The sequence below is a fragment of the Schistocerca piceifrons genome, chromosome 5 (genome assembly GCF_021461385.2).
Source record: "Schistocerca piceifrons isolate TAMUIC-IGC-003096 chromosome 5, iqSchPice1.1, whole genome shotgun sequence".
NCBI lineage: Eukaryota > Metazoa > Arthropoda > Insecta > Orthoptera > Acrididae > Schistocerca > Schistocerca piceifrons.
In genome coordinates, this window is record NC_060142.1 from 221968770 (window position 1) to 221990743 (window position 21974).

At 40.7% G+C, this 21974-nt stretch overlaps 1 protein-coding gene across 1 annotated transcript in view; it reads right to left on the bottom strand.

The window, feature by feature from the left end:
• LOC124798345 (neurotrimin-like) overlaps window positions 1-21974 on the bottom strand; it is a 917636-nt gene that overhangs the window by 488189 nt on the left and 407473 nt on the right. The window contains exon 4 of the mRNA XM_047261703.1: window positions 9508-9658. Within this exon, the coding sequence (XP_047117659.1) occupies window positions 9508-9658 (151 nt within the window). The remainder of the gene's footprint in view (window positions 1-9507; window positions 9659-21974) is intronic.

Here is a 21974-nt window from a genome sequence, read left to right on the forward strand (position 1 = left end):
TGCTTCCATTATTAGCCGTAACGTCAGAATTGCCTCTCCCGTCCCTTTACTTTTCCTAAAGCCAAACTGATCGTCACCTAGCGCATTCTCAGTTTTCTTTTCCATTCTTCTGTATATTATTCTTGTAAGCAGCTTCGATGCATGAGCTGTTAAGCTGATTGTGCGATAATTCTCGCACTTTAGCTCTTGACGTCTTCGGAATTGTGTGGATGATGCTTTTCTGAAAGTCAGATGGTATGTCGCCAGACTCATATATTCTACACACCAACGTGAATAGTCGTTTTGTTGCCACTTCCCCCAATGATTTTAGAAATTCTGATGGAATATTATCTATCCCTTCTGCCTTATTTGACCGTCAGTCCTCCAAAGCTCTTTTAAATTCCAATACTGGATCCCCTATCTCTACTAAATCGACTCCTGTTTCTTCTTCTATCACATCAGACAAATCTTCACCCTCATAGAGGCTTTCAATGTATTCTTTCCACCTATCTGCTCTCTCCTCTGCATTTAACAGTGGAATTCCCGTTGCACTCTTAATGTTACCACAGTTGCTTTTAATGTCACCAAAGGTTGTTTTGACTTTCCTGTATGCTGAGTCTGTCCTTCCGACAATCATATCTTTTTCGATGTCTTCACGTTTTTCCTGCAGCCATTTCGTCTTAGTTTCCCTGCACTTCCTATTTATTTCATTCCTCAGCGACTTGTATTCCTGTATTCCTGATTTTCCCGGAACATGTTTGTACTTCCTCCTTTCATCAATCAACTGAAGTATTTCTTCTGTTACCCATGATTTCTTCGCAGCTACCTTCTTTGTACCTATGATTTCCTTCCCAACTTCTATCTTCCTAGCTATATATATCACTTCTTTGTTTATATTACCTGCTCAGACGAACAGAAGCCTATTTTCATTGTTTATTCAGATATATTGATTATGTGTTCTTAATCCTGATTCCTCAACAGCAACTAGGCTGTCTCTGACTTATTTCAATAAAATGTTCGCATCAGTTCCTAAACTGTGCTGCGATAAAACTGGAGACAAAAGAAACACCAAGTGGCATAAAAATGATATAAAGAAAGACTGAGAAGAATTCCGTACGATATATACGTCAACATATGAAAGAACTTACAAAAAGACTGTACGTTAGATCGATATGCTATTCAGCTTTCAATTGGACAAACAGTAAACCATCAGAGCCCTAAAATGTCTACAGAAACACATATAACAGGCCATTATTTCTATACTAGCGCCAAAGTGACTAAACTATGATTGAAAAGAATGGTCATGAAGGTGGTATTACAAGAACGGACCTGAACTGACACGAGCACATCAAATGTCTTAGGAATAAATGAGAAAAACTGGGTACTTCGCAATGCAAAGATAGTATTTTAGTAACAATGTATACAAAGATATATATTGTCAACCATCAACAAAAGGCAGACTATGAAGGTCTCTGAATGAATATAATTTTTACATTACGTCTATGTTGTTAACAGAGTTGGAGACATATTCACTGAAGAGACAAGAAACGGGTACCCCTGCCTAATATCGTGTAGGGCCCCTGCGAACACTCAGAAGTACCGCAACACGACGTGGCATGGACTCGACTTATATCCGAAGTAGTGCTGCGGTGAATTGACACCATGAATGCTGCAGGGCTGTCGATAAATCCGTAAGAGTACGAGGGAGTGGAGATCTGAACAGCACGTTGCAGGGCATCCCAGATATGCTCAATAATGTTCATATCTGGGGTCTTTGGTGGCCACCGGAAGTGTTTAAACTCATGAAAGTGTTCCTGGAGCCACTCTGTAGCAATTCCTATTGGAATTGTCCAAGCCCTCCTGAATGCACAATGGGCATGAATGGATGCAGATGATCAGACAGGATGCTTACGTGCATGTCACCTGTCAGAGTCGTATGTAGACGTATCTGAGGTCCCGTATCGCTCCAATTGCACAGGCCCCATACCATTACACAGCCTCCACGAGCTTAAACGGTTCCCTGTTTTACATGCAGGGTCCATGGATTCATGAGGTTTGTCTCCATACCCGTACACATCCATCAGCTCGATACAATTTGAAAAGAGACTCGTCCGACCAGGCAACATGTTTCCAGTCATCAACAGTCCAATGTTGGTGTTTACGGGCCCAGACGCGGCGTAAAGTTTTGCGTCGTGCAGTCATCGAGGGTACACGAATTGGCCTTCGACTCCGAAAGCCCATATCGATGATGTTTCGTTGAATGGTTCGCACGCTGACACTTGTTGATGGCGCAGTAGTGAAATCTGTTGCAATTTGCGGAAGGACTGCACTTCTGTCACGATGAAGGATTCTCTTCAGTCGCCGTTGGTCCCGTCCTTGCAGGACTTTGTCCGGCCACATTGATGTCGGAGATACGATATTTTGCCGGATTCCTGATTTTCACGGTACACTCGTGAAATAGTCGTACGGGAAAATCCCCGTTCATCGGTACCTGGGAGATGTTGTGTCCAATCGCTCGTGCGCCGACTATAACACCACGTTCAAACTGACTTGAATCTTGGTAATCTACCATTGTAGCAGGAGTAACCCATCCAACAACTGTGCCAGACACTTGTTGTCTTATATAGGCGTTGCCAACCGCAGCGCCGTATTCTGCCTGTTTACGTATCTCTATATTTGAATACTCATGCCTAGTCGAGATTCTCTGGCGCTTCAGTTTAGTGAGTTTAGTTGCCACAAGAAACGATGCAATGAAAAATATCTACAAAAGATCACCCCTTAAATGTAATTACCTTGCGGAGATACAAGCCAAAAGAGAACATTCGCCTATAGCACAGAATGAAGTAGCCGTAGAAGCAAATCAAGTAGCATGTATTGGTAACTACCGCCTGCAGAAAACTTTACGTGCAGAAATGGTTAGCATGTCACGTTCAGTTAGCTAATGTAAGAGAGCACACGTGAGTAAGTACTTCCACATGTTTACCTTGACCAACTTGGCAACTTACTTGTTTTATACTGTGTGTACATTTTTCGTTTTTGTTGATATAGTCTTCCTACGGAGGTGGTCAATACGACCGGGACCGGTAGAAAATAAATAATAAACTGTGTTGGTACTGCTTGAGATCTCCGATAACCAGCGTACACCGTATGATTACTGGTCACGAGCAGTGCACGACACGGCGGGACCGGGGCTGCGGCGAAAAACAAAGCGAGAGACCACGCCCGTTAGGTGTGCCGTGGTGTGGTGTAGTGGGGTGCGCTGTGCTCTGCTGTGCTGGGGGGTCGGCCGGACGACCCTGCCGCGTTAATGAAGGCAGCCTAACGGCCCGCGCAGCCGACACTGCCGCGAATTAATTCGGGGATTGCGGTCGGACAAATGTACCGGCAGCAGTCCTAATAACCCGCGTTTTTACCTCCCACCGCTGCAATTTAAAGCAACTTTTAACTTTTAATATCGGGCAATTCCAAACAACACACGCCTAGCCGCGATCTCGTTGGGAGACCTTTACGTACGTACGTACGAACGCACAACACGACGACTTCCGTGTACCGCTGCTCTGCGACGTCCTCTTTTTCAGCGATCGAAAATCCAATAGCTTTTTTACTATAAAAAAAGGTATCCCCGGCGAGAAGATAAAAAACGGGCTGGAGAGGGGTAGGAAGGGGGGGGGGGGAGTATGAACGTCGAATTAATTAACTTTTCCTTTCCCCTTGTCAAAAATTCTGTTAATAAATGCTCTCCGTGGCCTGCGAGGGTAAAACTCGATCGTATATTTCATTAGAGCACCATTACCGTACGTGTTTTACGATAACTGTCGTTGCATTAATACGGGGTATAAATTAAGTCGCTGTCTGAATGGAGACACTAACCTTCCCTCAGCGCGAAATCTAATCCTGGAGGCGCTGTGGAGAAATGGATTTCGTTGAGAAGCGTACACGTTGAAAAGCAGTGTTTAAGTGCACCATAAGACGTTTTCTTATGTGCTCTGCGCAATGCGTCGTAGAAATATAAATTAGTTAACAACAAGTACCAAACATAAAATGAATCCATACACATAGGTATGGAAAGAATAAATACAGATTTGTAGCGGTAGTGTTATTACAGAAATGAAATAAAGAAGTGTAGAGACTTCATCTTATCGGTTTTATAAATTTGATCCCCTACACGGAAGACAAGCAGGAGAAACACAATATCTCATGACATCTTTAGCGGAATGCGCTCACAAATACCGCCTATAATTTGTAAAACTGAATAAAATAATACAAAATACAAATGTTACATATCTTGTATTATCGTGTGATTATTCTTCTCTCTGAACCCTGTGTATGTTTTCCTAAACATGTGTTCTAGTTTTTGTGTCCATGGTCCTCACTTATAATAACACTTCTTCGTATACAACTAAAAAATACACTTAGCAATATCATTGTGTAAGGAAACAGCATTCAGTGCTACGTTCATTACATCCTTTGTCCGTGTAGGCTTCCATTATTCTCATAAGCACTCGTATGTTCACCACACACTCTTTGGTTACTAATAACTTAGCGAACACAACTGTCTAAATAATATAATAATAATAACAATAATAATATGTAACTAGAGAGTTTCATTTCGTTCAAGATACTACGTGATAACAGGAGCAGCTGTTTCAGCGATTCTGCTGCACGTAAGTTATCTCCAGTACATACTCAACAAACTGAAACAGAGCTAGCCCTACTGCTGCTACTACTACTACTACTAATAATAATAATATTATAAATAATAATAATTATTATTATTATAATTATTGTTGGTAGTAGTATACATTACTATTATTATTATTATTATTATTATTATTACTTCTACTACTAGTAGTAGTAGTAGTAGTAGAAGAAATAGTAGTAGTAGTAGCAGTAGAAGAAATAGTAGTAGTAGTAGTAGTACCTTTGTTTCTGGTTACTGAGTATCTGTTGAAGATATCTTAGTTGCAGAATAAGCTCTCAAAGAGCTGATCCTATTATATAATTTAATAACTAGAGCGAAATGAAATTCAGATTCTGAATGCTAAAGAAACCAGTTATATTGTTGGTAAAAGCTTGTAATCTCGGTTGATCCGAAAAAGGATAACATTTAATAAGCAATACATCACTGCCGTTCTCGTTATGTCTTCATCAACTAGTTGCTTCTGTTTTCGTCAACAGCTTCACCATTTACACTCTTCGTTGACGATTCACCAAGGAGATTGCTTACAAAAACATTCATTGGATCCATTCCAGAATGTTGTTAAAGTGTGTGGGAATACAAGGGGGACATTAATCGCATACAAAGAAGAGCGGCACGAATAATAACAGATTCATTGGCTCTCGGTAGAGCTTTACGGAAATGCTGAAAAACCGGAAGAGGTAAACGCTTCAAGACAGAAGTCAACTACCACGCGAAAGATTATTTGCAAAGTTTGAAAAGCCAGTATTAGACTAAGAGTGTAGGATATATTATATGCCTCTACACATCGTTCCCTAAGGAACCATTAAGACCAGATTAGAACGAAGAGCGAGGCATTCGAACAGACGTTCTTCCCGCCCTCCTTATACAAATAGATACCAAAGAACATCTAGTATGACAGAATGAGGGAATACGCTTTCCCATGCAATTCCCAGTGTATGGGTGTAATCCCAGATTACTTTAGCTCTTCAGGTAAATATTGACTTTTATGACCAACCACAGCTGTTCGCTTCACTACAGAGCCTATGGAACGAGGACTTTTCACAGACGACACTCACGCTTTCTTAGAGCCCCTGTGCTGAAACACAAGTTGTAGGCCGCATACGACCGGCTGCTGGAACTTGGAATCTGAGTAGGACGAGCGTTATTAGGGTATTACAAGGAGCAGGTTACGTGGATGACTCCTTGAAGGTAAGGGGCAACTGTCTAAGACTCTAGCACAGGTACGATATTACTGTTCGAGGAATGTTGATGAACACTTTCGGAACCTGAAACTTAATGCACGCCGCAGTACGATATTACTGTTCGAGGAATGTTGACGTACACCCGCGGAACCTGAGACGTCGTGGGCCCCGCAGTAAATTAAATTTCTGAGCTACTATGAATTAAAGAAAAAACTATTTCTTCTTGGTGTTCTGAAATAATTTTTATTTCACAAGGAACCGTATTCCAACTGCTTGGGTGACAATTGGTCGACCGTTGATTTGCGTAACCACGTTATAACAAACAAAAGAAAGACAATAGATAGCGAATCTTACATGCCGTTTTATACAAACAAAAACTGGCACATTTTATCAAAGAAACCTGATAATATAGTAGTAAATGCTTGATTTGTGTCATGTGAAAATTCTTTACTGGCAAAAACTTAGATTGGACTCGATGACTCGTAGGAACCTGTGTCCTCGATGTTTTTAGATGCCTTACGTGTACAGAGAATAGTAAATCGGAGCGAAATCGTAGCGTACAACTATACGATAGCTTCTCTTCCCATTTTCGCCTGTAGGAATATCTATTTATATCTGATTTGTGTACAATATAAACTTTCTGTTTCAGATTACCAGACACACTATCACAATATGATATTGTAATACCACACCTTCTACGCATGGTGAACCTACTGTGCAGGCAATAAATTCTTTATTAGTTACCAAGTACCATCTGAGTATTAATTTTCAGTATTTCACTAACGAGATCAAGAGACTTTGCGGTAAAGGAGCAATGGGTAAGAGCATCAGAAAGTTAGCAATAGCGATTTCCTTTATAACACAGCTCTGTATGTAAGAAACCAACTTCACACACATATCCACAGAAGGTGAAAGTGGCGGAAGATGTCACCACAGTATGGAAACATCTCATCCCAGAGTGATTCCTTCAAAGCATGTTGCAAAACGAGGCAGTTTGGTTGATCACATAAAGTTCTGCCATTCTAGCCTGTCAACTGTTTTTCTGAGTTTGTAAATAGGACCCAGGGAGAAAAGGCACACCCACGTTTTACAAGGTGCAGTCAAGTGAAACCAAAGCAGACGGAAAAAAGCAAGTACACAGTGTGTTATTTCAAAAGTAATCGCCATAGCTGTTGCTCCATATATCTCACTGTTAGACAAGATGGTGAATGTCTTCATGGAAAAAATGTTTGCGGTTGCCTAGGATCCACGATTGTACTTAGGCGTGCACCTCTTCGTCCAAAGAAAGTCTACAGCCACGAATCCCTTTCTTTAGAGCTCTAAAAGTACGGAAATCGCTTGGCGAGAGGTCGAAACCGTATGGAGGATGTGTAAGGACTTTCCAGCGATACTTCTGCAACGTACTCGAAACAGTCTTGGCAACATGTGGGTGGGCGTTTTGCTGGCAGGTTGTTTCGGCTATACTGCAAGAGGCTGCGCTGGAAAGCTCCTACTCATCCTCAAGACAGTCCAGATCTCTCCAAAAGCAATTCCAATAGAAAGACATTCGTGGCGATCGATTTACTTCGCAGGAAGAGGTTCGCTCATGTCTGGAATCATGACTCCGTAGGCAACCACAAACATTTTCCCGCGAAATCAAAAATGGCTCTGAGCACTACGGGACTTAACTTCCGAGGTCATTAGTCCCATAGAACTTAGAACTACTTAAACCTAACTAACCTAAGAACCGTAGCGGTCGCGCGGTTCCAGACTGTAGCGCCTAGAACCGCTCGGCCACCTCGGATGGGCCCGCGAAATCATAAACCAACTTGTCTCACAGTGAGATAGATGTATTAGCAGTTACACCGACAAATTTTGAGATAATAAAGGGTGTACTTACTTTTTCTTCATCTGTCTCGTATTCACTTGACTGCCCCTTACAGTTGGACTTCGAAGGAAAAAACGACTTTGGCGATCGATATAGTCAGTCGCGAGGCCAAATCGACCAGCTATTTGTGAGCCATGTCGATAGAATCTTGTTGCTTCAATTACGCTGGATAATTGGGACTTCAGCTGTAAGTTATTTTATTTAATTTAATTTTTTTTTTTGGAGCACACAGGGTATTATTTTTGTATTAATTTTGCACTCATCTTGTTGTTTTTTACTTTGTTTACAACAGATTTCCAATCTTCATATTCAGACTCTTAGGTGCCGTTATAGAAATGAAATACACTTGCAAGTATATCTTGTTTCTGTACCACAGTGTCTTTTAAAATAGTGAATATTGGACTTGTATTTAAAGTTGTCGTATAGAAGCAAGATATACTTGCTGCTGTATTTCATTTTCACAACTGTGTCTAAATGCCTATAGATGACCTTGAAATCGATTGTATATAAAGTAAACACAAACAACGCAGAGATAAAAATTTGTACGAAAATAGGCTGTGTGTTCCAAATCTAAATGTTCGTACAAGCTTTCCTGAGCACTGAAGCCTCAGAAGCTTAGGGAAGACTACTGGTTCAATGAGCAATATTTTTATGATCCAAAATAGCTCACTGGCAGATTTCATATTAGTGCCACAAAGCTGCTGTCGAGTAATGAGATCATCTGTCATGCTGCCGCTCATTTCTACTGACGTATCTTTACTTGAAGATCTCTCTCCCTCTCTCTCGCTAACCTCATTATCTGAAGCTTTCACTAAAAATTTATCCTCTTAATGACTACCAGATTTCTCATTTATTCACATTCATTGATCTGCGCATTCTTTGTCACCTATTTCAATAGTTGTAGTACCTTTCAAACAGTGTACTTTATTCGAATGAAGTTTTAAAGATCGTGATATATCCGTTTCATTGGAGCCTACGTACGACAGTCATCGAAGAAGCGTTGTAAATATCCCCTCCTGTAATTGAAGACACGCGCGGAAAGACGGGCTAACCCTCAAATGTAAAAACTTAAGAGATAATTGTTGCCATCTGTTGCTTGGTACGGCAACTATCAAAACCGACATTGGTCTCGCCCCTAAATATCACTTAGAGGTGAGACCAATGTCAATTGTGATACTTCCCGTACGCAGCGGTACTGTAGCCAGTAGACGGATAATATTTTGGTTAAGACCACTGACCGACCTTTCACTCTTCATACATTCATAATGATACAACGGTATTTATCGTTCAGAGCAGTGTTAGACGACGGTTAATTAACATTCGTAATCGTTATAACGTCAAGGTCAGGATCGCAAGCTGTGAGACAGGTTCCCACTTTCAGCAGAACGGAACGCAGGAGAGATATCAGCATCTATTTCACCAGCCGGCGGTTTACAGCCTTCTTACAGTCTACATGTATTCTCTGCTCATTTTATCTGTAGTTGAAACTTTTTTTGAGGAACTTACAAAAGAAGTTTTTGTTTTCTGGTTAATAAAGTGCACTACCAAGTACTGACGGAAAAGTTCTTACTCAAAACAAAAGAAATATCTTCTGCGTTTTTTTCTGCATCGAAGGTAAGATTGAAGCTAGTTGGAAGCGCAGAACCATAAAAAGTTCGAATGTTGCATGTCGTACGAATTTGCAAGCCCCACATTTAAGGATTAAGTCTAAAGCTGCACGCCTCATTTATAGTACACCACTAACCGAGAAACTGGTGATAACGATGGAAGGTACTCACAGAGGACGTGCAGAGCGATCTCCTGGGTGACGGGCTCGCCGACGCCGTTGCTGGCCGTGCACTGGTAGACGCCCGCGTGGTGGCGGTTCGTGTTCTCGATGGTGATGCTGATGCCCTCCACCGACTGGTCGCCGGAAGGCAGCAGGTTGTTCTGCAAAACCACAGCGCACCATTACACACTACGTGCTAATTTCTTATCTTTTACTGTGATCCAGCAAAGAATAGTCAATGGGAATGTATGTAAATTCCTCTGCTTCTCTCAAACATGACCGCAATCACTCTTATGTTTACTCCCTTTAAACATGGTAATATACTGCGCTTACATGACACTGTCGCCATTAAATCCAGAGCACGTGCAACTACTCAGCAAATCCACAGATGCTACACCAAAATGATTCTACCGATCTACAAAATTTCTGTCCCAAAGTAACCCACGAAAGTCACTAATCAATGTTTTCTATAAAATCACGAAAGACCTTTGAATCATACAGTCTGAAGTAAAATTTCAAGGGTAAAATCTGATAGGAATTCAGCAGCGTCAAGCGGAAGATAGCACACTTTCAATTGGCCACATTGTAAAGGTGTATATGTTATCCCGCCAGATACCTGATCTAATGGGTCCCACATTGTATGTCATTTATTTCAAGATGGAACAAGGGCCAGAGCAGGTGGGTAATGAGGCAGCGGGGTTATGAGGTGTGGAGAGCGTCATGGCTGTCCAACGTGCAATGCCCCGTGGAAGAGACCGCAGTTTATGTGTTACAGGACAATATCGTAATGGAATAACCAATGGTGTGAGACGGATTCTGGAACCAGTGTGAAGAATAACGGGCCCGGTCGTCAGTCTCTGACTGGTTCGATGCCATCCGCCATGAATTCCTTTCCTGTGCCAACCTCTTCATCTCAGAGTATCACTTGCAACCTACGTCCTCACTTATTTGCTGGATGTATTCCAATCTCTGCCTTCCTCTACAGTTTTTGCCCTTTACAGCTCACTCTAGTACCATGAAAGTCAGTTCCCGATGTCTGAACAAATGTCCTATCATCTTGTCCCTTCTCGTTGTTAGTGTTTTCCACATAATCCTTTCCTCTTCGATTCTGCGCAGAACCTCCTCATTCCTTATACTATCAGTCCACCGAATTTTCAAAACTCATATGCAGCGCCACATCTCAAATGTTTCGATTCTGTTCTGTTCCTGTTTTCCCAGAGTCCATACAACGCTCTACACCAACGTTCATTCTCAGAAATGTCTTTCTCAAATTAAAGCCAATGTTTCATACTAGTAGACAGGAATGCCTTTTTTCCAGTGCTAGTCCGCTCTTGGAGTCGTCCTTGCTCCGTCCACCTTTGGTTATTTTGCTGCCTAGAGTACCTTTATCTGCTTCGTGACCCTGATGTTAAGTTCCTCGCTGTTCTCATCTCTACTATTTCTCATTACTTTCCCCTTTCTTCCATTTACTCTCAGTCCATATTATGTACTCATTACGCTGTTCGTTCCATTCAGCAGATCTTGTAATTCTTCTTCGCTTTCACTCAGGACAGCAAAGTCATGTTCCTTTCACCTTGAATTTCAATCCCAGTCTTGATCTTTTCTTTTATTTCTGTCATTGCTTCTTCAATGTACCGGTTGAATAGTAGGGGCGAAAGACTACATCCCTCTCCTTCACCATTTTTAATCCGAGCACTTCGTTCTTGTTCATCCACTCTTGTTTTTCCCTCTCGGCTCTTGTACATGTTATATATTATCCATCTCTGACAATAGCTTACGCCTATTTTGCTCAGAATTTCGAACATGTTGCACCATTTTACATTGTCGAACGCTTTTTCCAGGTCGACAAATCCTATTAACGTGTCTTGATTTTTCTGTAGTATTGCTTTCAATATCAAGCGTAAGGTGAGACTTGCCTCTGTGATGCCTTTATCTCTGCTAAAACCAAACTGATCGTCATCTAACATATCCTCGTCTTTCATTCCCATTTGTCTGTATTTTATTCTTGTCAGCAAGAGCTGTGCGATAATTGTCGTACTTGTTCCTATTTCCATCTCCGGAATTGTGTGGATGATATTTTTCCGGAAGTCAGATGGCATGTCGCCAGACTCATCCACTCTACACACAAACATGAGTAGTCGTTTTGTTGTCATTTCCCCCAACGATTTTAGAAATTCTGTTGGAATGTTATCTATCCCTTCTGCCTTATTTGATCTTAAGTTCGCCAAAACTCTCTTAAATTCTGATGCCAATACTGAGTCTTCTACGTCTCCTAAATCGACATCTGTTTCTTCTCCTATCACGTCATCGGACAAGTCTTCCTCCTCTTAGAGGCCTCCAGTGTATTCTTTCCACCTATCAGCTATCTTCTCGACATTTAACAGCGGAATTCCCGTTGCACTCTTAATGTTACCACCCTTGCTCTTAATGTCACCGAAGATGATTTTGACTTCCTTATGTGCTGAGTCAGTACTTCCGACAATAATTTCTTTTTAAATTTCTTCAAATTTTTCATGCAGCCAATTCGTCTTAGCTTGCCTGAAGTTCCTATTTATTTCATTCTTGAGTGATTTGTGTTCTGTATTTCTGAACTTCGCTGAACATTTTTGTACTTTCTTTTTTCATCGATCAACTGAAGTATTTCTTCTGTTACCCATGTAAATAATTATTCGCTAAACTTCATAATAACCGGATGAAAATGTTCTACTTCCCTTGGGCACTCTGTGCGTACACGAGCTTCGAGTGGATGCCCTTCGGTAATTGTCAAGCCGTAACTGACAATGGCAAAACATCACTCGATCGTAAATTCGTGGATATACACTCACTTGACGCTCGTAGAAGCACGAGATTTTATTCAGTCCTATCACCTAGAGACCATGGATTTACTCGAGACATTGGCTGTTTTTTTCCACTGGGAACCTATACGACTACAACTCAGTCTAAGTCAAGATTGTATGAAGGAAATAAAATTACAAGAAAAAAACAAAAGTTTTAATCCCACTAACGAGAAGTTCATAGGACGGCATGGTGGGATGGATATAAGTTTTTCAGCTCTAGAAAGGTCTAGCTCCAAAAGGAATTTTCATGAAATTTATACGACAAAGTTTTAAATTATAGCTGGAATCTGAATTATTCTTTACGTCTCTCGCGACTGTGGTATTATTTAACATTTCCGCCGACAGACAGTTACTTAACTGTAAATTTCACTTCTGCAACAAAACTGCGGTATGGCCATTATGAGTTAGGTCTTCTCATGATTTCCATAAACTGCTTCATCCGAGTAATGGGCTTATCATTCACGGAGGCAACTGTCGATTTTCTCTGCGTCTAATAATCCAGGTATTGCCATGAATAATATTTATTCCTAGTTAATCACTCCGCTTGAGTGCCATAGAATGGAAAAAGGATACAATTGGCTATCTTAGATCACAACCAGAAGACGAAATGGTCGTTTGGAAAAGTTATCCACAACTAATGCTTGTTCTTTTAACTATAAAATGATAGCGACACTTATTCCTTCAGTTCCCTCTACAGTAAGCATTGTGCTATCGATCTGTGAAATTCTAAAAAATACGTACTATCAATGGGAGACTTAAAAAATCGATCGCAAGATTAATCTCAACTATAAGTCAATTTGTTAATGTTCTACCACCCCGTGAAACATGAAAATCACAACCGACACTGTACAAAATAAAAACCGTTCTGGCAGCCAGAAAAGGAATTTGACAATGCACTTGCTACGATTGAGTAATTCAGAACTGCGTCGGGAACTTGATCAACAGAAGTACGCAACCCCTTATCCTTTGTGTTGCAAATTCGTGAGTGTGACATAGGTTCTTAATAATGATATAAAATCTATCGAATGAGAAATTTCCCTTGATACCTTACGATTTCATTTTTAAAATTTTATTTAATTTGTTTTACAAATCATTCTAGCATTATTCTAATGTACAGCTTAGTAACTACTTTTTCCCTGATTTGTATTAGTTTAAGTTGCTGGAGGTTAATCTCATTGTTATAGAATCCAACGACGTAACATTTCCACGTGATCAAGAATCTAGTTAAGCATTACATTGCTCAAATGAACGTAAAGATTCGTAACTACTCGTACTAGATTCATTTTATCAGTAGATTATAAAGGAATAGAGCGTCACATAGCAAAGTAGAATAAACGAGCTTTTTACGGTTGATAAACAGCTATTCATACTTCCTCCTTGCATTGAGGAGGAAGGGGAGATTAGTGTCCCCTCAGCTACTAGCTCATTAGAGACGGAGACAAGCTCGGATTATGGAAGGCTGGGAAAGGAAATCGGCCGTGCCCAATCAAAGGAACCGTCCAGGTATTTGCCTACCATGATTCAGGGAAATTACGGAAAACTTAAATGAGGATGGCTGGACGCAGGTTTGAACCGCCGTCCTCCCCAATGCAAGTCCAGTGTGTTAACCTCTGCGCTACCTCGCTCGGCCTTGCTTTGAGAAATAGTACTTTACTGAATTTGAAAGAGGTGTGTCGAGCTATTCCAGCATTCCAGTCGTTACAGCGTATATGCTGCCTGCCAGTACCCTTTCTACTAAAAACTTTATCGTAATAAGGACATGCCGCGCTCTTAGAAGGCCAATAAACTAGTGCCGCTGCTAGATGAACTGAAAGGCCAAGGTATTGTAGCGATATACGGAAATTGAGGCAGCAACTAAACACTGCAAAGCGTCTGCGAGCAATCTGCATTTTGCGAGAGGAAATAAATTTTTGCCGTCCATCCATAACCGCAGATGGCTCCCTGGGGTCCACTTGGCCTACTCGTAAAGCTCCGTAGAGAGCAAAACGGTCCGGATATTATGAATGTCAAGGGATATGTGCCACTTTCACTCGCCTGACGTGTCCATAAAAGTAGAAGCCGAACAATACACTCTGCGCTCTTCATGTAGCGTAGACGATACATTTATACCCGACGCGGTCCCGCCCGCCGGAGGTTTGAGTCCTCCCTCGGGCATGGGTGCGAGTGTGAGTGTTGTTCTTAACATAAGTTAGTTTAAGTAGTGTGTAAGTCTAGGAACCGATGACCTTAGCAGTTTGGTCCTGTAGGAATTCGCACGCATTTATACCAAACGCTACAAACTACGAAGTTTAGGCAAGAAACAAGGGACATGAGCACAGAACTACATTCGACCACTTTTAGCAAACTTATATCTTGGCGACACAAAACATGGGCCGTGACCATTCCAAGCGATAAACATAAGGCTTGATAATTATTGCCGTTTTATTATTAATGATTGTAGGAAAATGTAGAATATAGTTTACTCCAGTTCCTTTCTTGAAAATGTTTGAAGACACGAGTCAATGCTCGAGAGAACGGGAAGAAAAATACGGGGGTGCAATGGGTTGCCACAAAAAGAAGTATACTGTGCGGCTGGTCCCGGCGGAGGTTCAAGTCCTCCCTCGGGCATGGGTGTGTGTGTGTTTGTCCTTAGGGTAATTTATGTTACGTAGTGTGTAAGCTTAGGGACTGATGACCTTAGCAGTTAAGTCCCATAAGATTTCACACACATTTGAACATTTTTGAAAAGAAGTATAAAAAGTAGCAAATATAATGGGAAGACTATTTCGGTCGTACGATTATGGAGGAGTTAGTTATATACAGAATAGCACACTAAGAGAAACAGAACACATCTTGTTTCACAGAAGACATGGGAAGGAAACGAAAGAAACATCATTAAATTTTCTTATGCTTTTGACGGTGAGTTACGGGCTAAAGTTACAACGTACAAGAAAGTTTTGACCGTACACTTTAGGTACACTAGATACGGCTAGTGGAAGTAATGGTGTTCGTTCAGTAGAATACAGCTACAAAAGAGGCAGTCAAATTTAAAAGAATAGTCAACCAATATCTGACATTACGTAGCCTTAGGAACGAGGGTGCAATGGTCTTAAACGACGTTGTTATTTGCTTTTCCCTCACAGCCAAATGACTATTGACGGAAAACAATTACTTCTAAGATTTCGTAAACAGTCAAAGGAGGGGCTTCTTTCCTACAGGTCTGATCAGAGCTGCCAACATTTAAATGCAAGTATACGGTACTTACTTTTCTTATACGCCTTGTAGTTGAGCTAGGACAATGAGGCTCATGAATACTCTTGATTTGGTCACAAATATGTACCCGCTTCAACAAAAGATAAAAGTGAGACGTGACGGAAAATTTCGTAATTCGACAGTAGTCTCAGGTTCATTAACTGACTTTAGTTCCATTGTAGAATGATTGCTGATGAATTTGCCGATTTTTATTTAATGCGAATAACAAATGTGAATCAATGTATTCGAATGTATCAAACTTTGTTTGTAAATGTATTCCTTTTATTGTACTTTAGCGCAATGTTAATATATCGAATCTATGTAGGAAAGTGATGTTCCCGTTTGGTCGAAATTATTGACTGTGTTCTGTAAATCGGTAGTCGAATGGTTAGTATCAGTGCCTTTGGTGCAAAGGACCCAAGTTCGATTTGTGATACCTCTTCAGATATCTCTGCGGTAGGGCGGTGTGATACAGGGTCCACTCAGCCCTTGGGAGGCCAAATGCGGAGCTTCTTCAATAAAGAAGGAGCCGCTGGAGGGACTGGTGACACACTGGTCACATGCCCCGCAGTCATCGGGAGCTCCTTGTGCTACCTTCTAGACAGCAATCGCTCAGTCAGAACAGGCCTAATCTGTGAGACATATTTACGTTTCTACGTAAATGAGGAGAAAGACAGTTGGAAGTGAGCTGACAGTGGAAAGGGGCGTGAGATGAGTGACGTGCCTTAGTGCAGGAATAGTTTACGAAATAGTGAATGTTAAATGGTAGTGTTTAGGCAGTGATGTGCGGGAAGAGTGTATTAGGATAGAAGTACAGCAACCAGAATAAGTTTAAGTGAAACCATTTTGAGAAATTTCAGACTAGATGAATGTGGTTGTCTACGACGGAAATGGTACCGTGTTAGTACGGATGGACGAACCATATGCTGATAGATGAGGTATGTAGAAATAAATCATTCAAAGACTGTTGTGGGGGCATCAAGAAAGAACAGAAGCTGACTGGGACATCGAAGAAGAAACGGAATTAATTTTATGATTACGATTCGTGATGGAGAAGAGAACAGAAGAGTTGTTTGATGGAAGACGTTAACTACATCGGGTTGAAGACTATTAAATGTTTTGATTCTTACTGAAGACATGTGGGCATGAGAGGTGACAAGAGTCCACAGCGGGTGGAGTCAAAAGTAAAATTTTATTTTTCAGCAAATTGGAATGTGTACGTAGCCTGTGTCGTGCAGACGATCTGTGGCAAAGAATTGAATTTACGAAGAAGTTACTTTCGCGTGAACTTGGATATTGGATGGAAAATTTAAAACTCTTTGGCTATTTTACATCTACATACTATGCAAACCACAGCGAAGTGCATGACAGGGGGGGAACGCTGTACATGATTTACGGAAAGAGAAGTATTTGAATAAACGTGTCTCCCTCCAACCAAACACACCTAATATTGAGGACGTACATGGTTGCCATTAGTGTTTGGGTTTTAAAAAACCTTGTTGAAATCAAACCTGGATTCTTCCGTGTGTTCTACGTTGCCTTCAACGTACACCAAGCTGTTGTGGTAGTGGACTCTGCTGTTTCAGTTTTCAGCTAATTTTTATTAAATAGGAAACAGATACGCAGACATATAAGCATTTAGCCCCATCACAGATCAGCAACAGCAGCTAGGCCCAGAGAACTTCCTACAGCTCTTAGAGGACAGCCACCAGCTAGAAATAGGTGAATCTCTGGTATACAGTACATCTTTAATGGCAGCTGCCTTAGAAGTATTTACGTCGAGCAAGTACGTCAAAAAATATTGAAAACTTTTTGAATCTGTAGAAATAGCTGAATAGAGAAAAGAAATTTACTGAAATGAGATCGTGAACTATAGAACATTTTAACGCTAATAGCCACTTTCAAGAGAACTTTGCAGTTCGGACAACACGCAATGTAACTTCCTGTTACATTTGTATCGCTTCAGCATAGAAATGTCCAGTCTAAAGTTCTGAGTAATTCATTTTAACAGCTTGTTGGATTATCAAGCACAATTTCCCTCCCAATGTCATCTGTTTCTGTTTCTGTCGCTGTATATGGAACGGGACCCACCAGTATGTCATCTTCTGCTGCTGCTGCTGCTGTTAACGGTGGTGTTGGTGGTGGTGGTGTACAGTTCTTTATATATTGTAAATCACCATTAGTACATAAGCATCCAACCGTCTTGAGTAAATGATGTCACAACGTCACTAACTCCTGCTATTGGCTGAAAAGGTTATGCCCCCCTACAGCCTACCATCTGCTTCAGAGGTGGCATGAAAGATTTAAAGAGAAAGAAAACCTTATTACTCGAACATTACTTCACACTCGTTACATTTGTATTATCGTACAGCAGTCACTTACATTTCAATGTTTCGTGATCACGATAGGAATATGAAACATTCATTTGAAATTAGTTACAGAATAGGTGGAAAGCTAACTGTAGCAAACATGGCCATCGCTTTTATTTGAGATATATTCCATCGACTACTTACTTAATTCTTATTATTACTATTATTATTGCTGTTCATTACTGTTTACTTTATGTTCTGTTTGCCTTGTTGATGTGTACGAGCTTGAGTATGTCAGTGTCTGTTTATACTTGCGATGTCCATACAGAAAGAGTTATCAAATGCAAACTCAGAATGTTTTTTACCGTTGTATGTGGTGTTCGATTCTCTGAAATGAGGAGGAGCGGAACTATATGGACTGATAATAAAAATTCAGTAAAGCAGTAGCTCAGTATCACGAACGAAAGTACGTTTATGATTATTTGATGTAACTGACTCTAGTACAAAATCTGATTTTACGGCCTCTTTAAGAATGATAACTCTTCAATTGTTGAAGCTGACTTGGTAACTGTCACAGTTCATAGAATATATATGTCTTTTAGTATAATTCCATTTGACCTGAAGGGAAAAACGGTGCATGCATGGGATAATGGTGCTATAACCTCTTGCTAGTGTAAATGCTACTGCGTCCATGTATCATTTATCACTGTGGGTGGTATCTTCAACCTAGTAATTCTCCCGAAAATATATACAAAGTACTACTATTGTTACACATCATGTGGAAATTCAAGTACTTTTTCATGGCTTCACAGACAAAAGGTTTTCATTAAAGCAGGCATGAGCTATCGGATGATAATATAAAACTAGCCTATGAATGGAAATGAAATTAATTTTTGTTCCCATAATACTGGCAATTTTTATAATGAACAACACTGTTACGAAGATAACAATACAATGTCGTTAACGCACACGGTGAAGCTAAAGACGGAATACACCTGTATGAAAGTCGAACGTTGTGAGGAATGATAATGGCGTCTGCTATTGGGTGTTTGTAGGTGCGCAACTTATAGAAGCTATAGTGACAGTGGCGACCGTCTTGAAATTCGCCATCTTGTATTTTCGTTACGTGTTTCAAATGGGAAGGGCGTCATGTATTACATAGTTTTGAACTGCCTCTTTCTCGGCAACAGACAAGTGAAACCTGTTTGAAGATATCTTTATTTGTGTTGGAGTTGTGATCTCAATGAGGTAATCCATTCTGTTTATTGTTGCAGGTGATCTACAGTAGCATTTATCGTACACAGCAGGCACGCGCTGAAATTATGGAAGAAGTACCAGAATGATTGCTGCTGATTTCAGTGCCCAGCATCCTCAGAGAAATGACATTTCACTTATGACCGTATCCAAGTTATTGGACAAATTTCGTGCAACAGGTTCTGTGGTGGACAAGCCACGCACTGTAGTAAACGAACAGCCACCGACAATGAGACTGCAACAGCAGTTGTGGTATCGCTTGTGAAAATTCCACATCACAGTACGGGTCAATCATCAGCAATAACAGGTGTCAATCAGCGTTCAATCCTGTGTGTGTTACACACACACACACACACACACACACACACACACACACACACACACACACACACACACCAATGGCACCTTTACGAGCTACAGTTGCAACGTCATCACTCGGAGGATGACCCGATTGGGGGATAAAGTTTGTAGACTGTTTCCTGGAACAGCGTAACAGGAATCAAAACTTCATACGACAGGTGTTATTCAGCGACGAAGCTAATTTTTATTTGCAAGGAGAAGCAAACAAACAAAATCATCGTTACTGATCAGATGCAAACCCCTCGTCGATGGATCCCTTAAAGGTACTGGTGGTGAAAAAGTGATGGTTTGGTGTGATATTTGGGACACAAGAATCATGGGTCCAGCGTTTACTGATGGAACCTTGAACTGGGAGAGGTATCTTAACACGCTTCGCGGTTATATGTTTCCAATGCTGTTGAATCCGCAAAGTGATTTCCCAACCTTCCTCCAACAAGACGGTGAACTTTTCCACAATTCTACTGCGGTCAGTTTCTGGATGAACAGTTTGGAGGTCACTGAATAGGTAGGAGATGTCCTATCGAATGACCACAACGGTCCCCTGATCTTACACGTCTTGCCTTTTATCTATGGGGACATTTGGAATCAATTGTGTACGAGATAAAAGTCAAGAATGTAGCCCTTCTTTGTCGGCGTTTTGAGGAGGCGTATGCCTCTGTTGAAGTGGTGTAGCAAGACTGGCCAGAAAGACTCAGATTGTGTGTCCAGCGATATGGAGGTCATTTTGAGCATATTCTGGAATGCCGACTGTGACATATGTCCTAAACATAAAAGGTCGTAAGTCCTCCAGAAATAAAGAAATCTTAAAATAGATTTCAAATATGCATTCCTGATAAATAGGCAGTTTGAAATCATGTGCCACATGATTCTCTTCCCTTCTGAAACATGTAACCCAAATCCAATATGGCAGATTCCAGGATGGCCGCCACTGTTGCCACAGCTCCTGTAAGTTGCGCCCGCACCTATAGACACCACATACCAGACGCCATTACGATTCCTCACACCGACTTTTATAGGGATGCATTCGGACTTTTGCATCACCTTGTACTTCATAGTTACTCAGCAGATTACTAGATCAAGTATATGATTTAATAACATCTCACTGACTAACGTATAAAATAATCAACAGAGGGTAGAAGGTTCTAAAACAGCACCTGAAACGCTTCGCCAATGTTACTTCGTCGCGAAAATTTGCAACAGCTACATAAAATGCGCATCTCCGTCTCCGTTTATCCACAAAATGTTTGTTTTACAAACAACTAACATGCCAGTGCAAACAACTACAGCAGCTGATGTGTGTGCAGTGTACACAGACGAAATTAATCTCGTGCAAAAAAAAACTAACGCTTAATGAGTTGGTTAATCATCAGCTGTGAAAGCGCAGATTCCCATTAAGTACTAAGTCAGACGTTTAGTACTAAACTGATTTCAATAAAAGTGAAATATAATGAAATTATACTAGCTACAATATTGTTAAATAAGACACCCTTAAATTTAAGTTAGTTGTGAGTTTTGTTTTATAAAATTGGGATATTTTCAAGAAAGTGTGGAAAGCGTAAATCTTTATTAAATCGCTCTTCTGACGTAAGCTGTTGTATGTAAGTTTCTGAAGACATCTTCAGCGAACCCGAGTAATGCGGGAATGACTTGTCTAAGCACCAAAGCCAGAATTTTTGTGAACAGAACAACAGAAACAAGGATAAAACTTCAGCAATGATTTGCCTAACAATCCTGATCACCATCATATCCAACTTTATGCTGTTAACGAGGTCATTATGCGAGGTATATTATGAATGACAGTCCTAAGTACTCAGAGAGTTTGGAATCTATAGTGTGTTGTGTAAAAATTTCTAAAAAATTGTCTCATCTAACATTTACAGCTGCATATGCAAAAGAATGATTTTGGTCAACAATTTTTTCAAGAATCTGTCGAAAGAAAGTTAAAGCAACAGTGTATAAATGAATACAAACTTCACTTAATTCCACTCGGTGTCGTATTGCATGCTGCGCCTCATTAGGCGGATCTCCTGCGAGGCAACTGATAACAGGGTGAATATTCACGAGTAGGGACCGATTAATTAGACTTAATCATATGTTCCAATTATCCACTTCCGTTTTGTTTGGCTAATCACTCTCTGTTAATTACATCATGACGTTTACTTTCCGAGAACGTTTCGGACTAAAAATACGGAATCGACAAAAATTGTGTCGAAAATTATGATGGAATCATGCGGTTTAGTGGGAAATTAATTACGTGGCAGCGCGGTTGGTCAGCTTGTCACCTCAATAAATAGTGGCTACATCACTCTCTCTCTCTCTCACACACACACACACTCTCTCTCTATTCACATTGTAGCCTCAGTAAGTTATTAGATGAAGCAAAGTGGCACAGATTCCTTAAAACACCAGCATCGGTTCATCTTAAGATGCAACAAATGCAACAACAGAGTTCCACTTCAGGTATTGGGTTGTATTATTCAGTTACA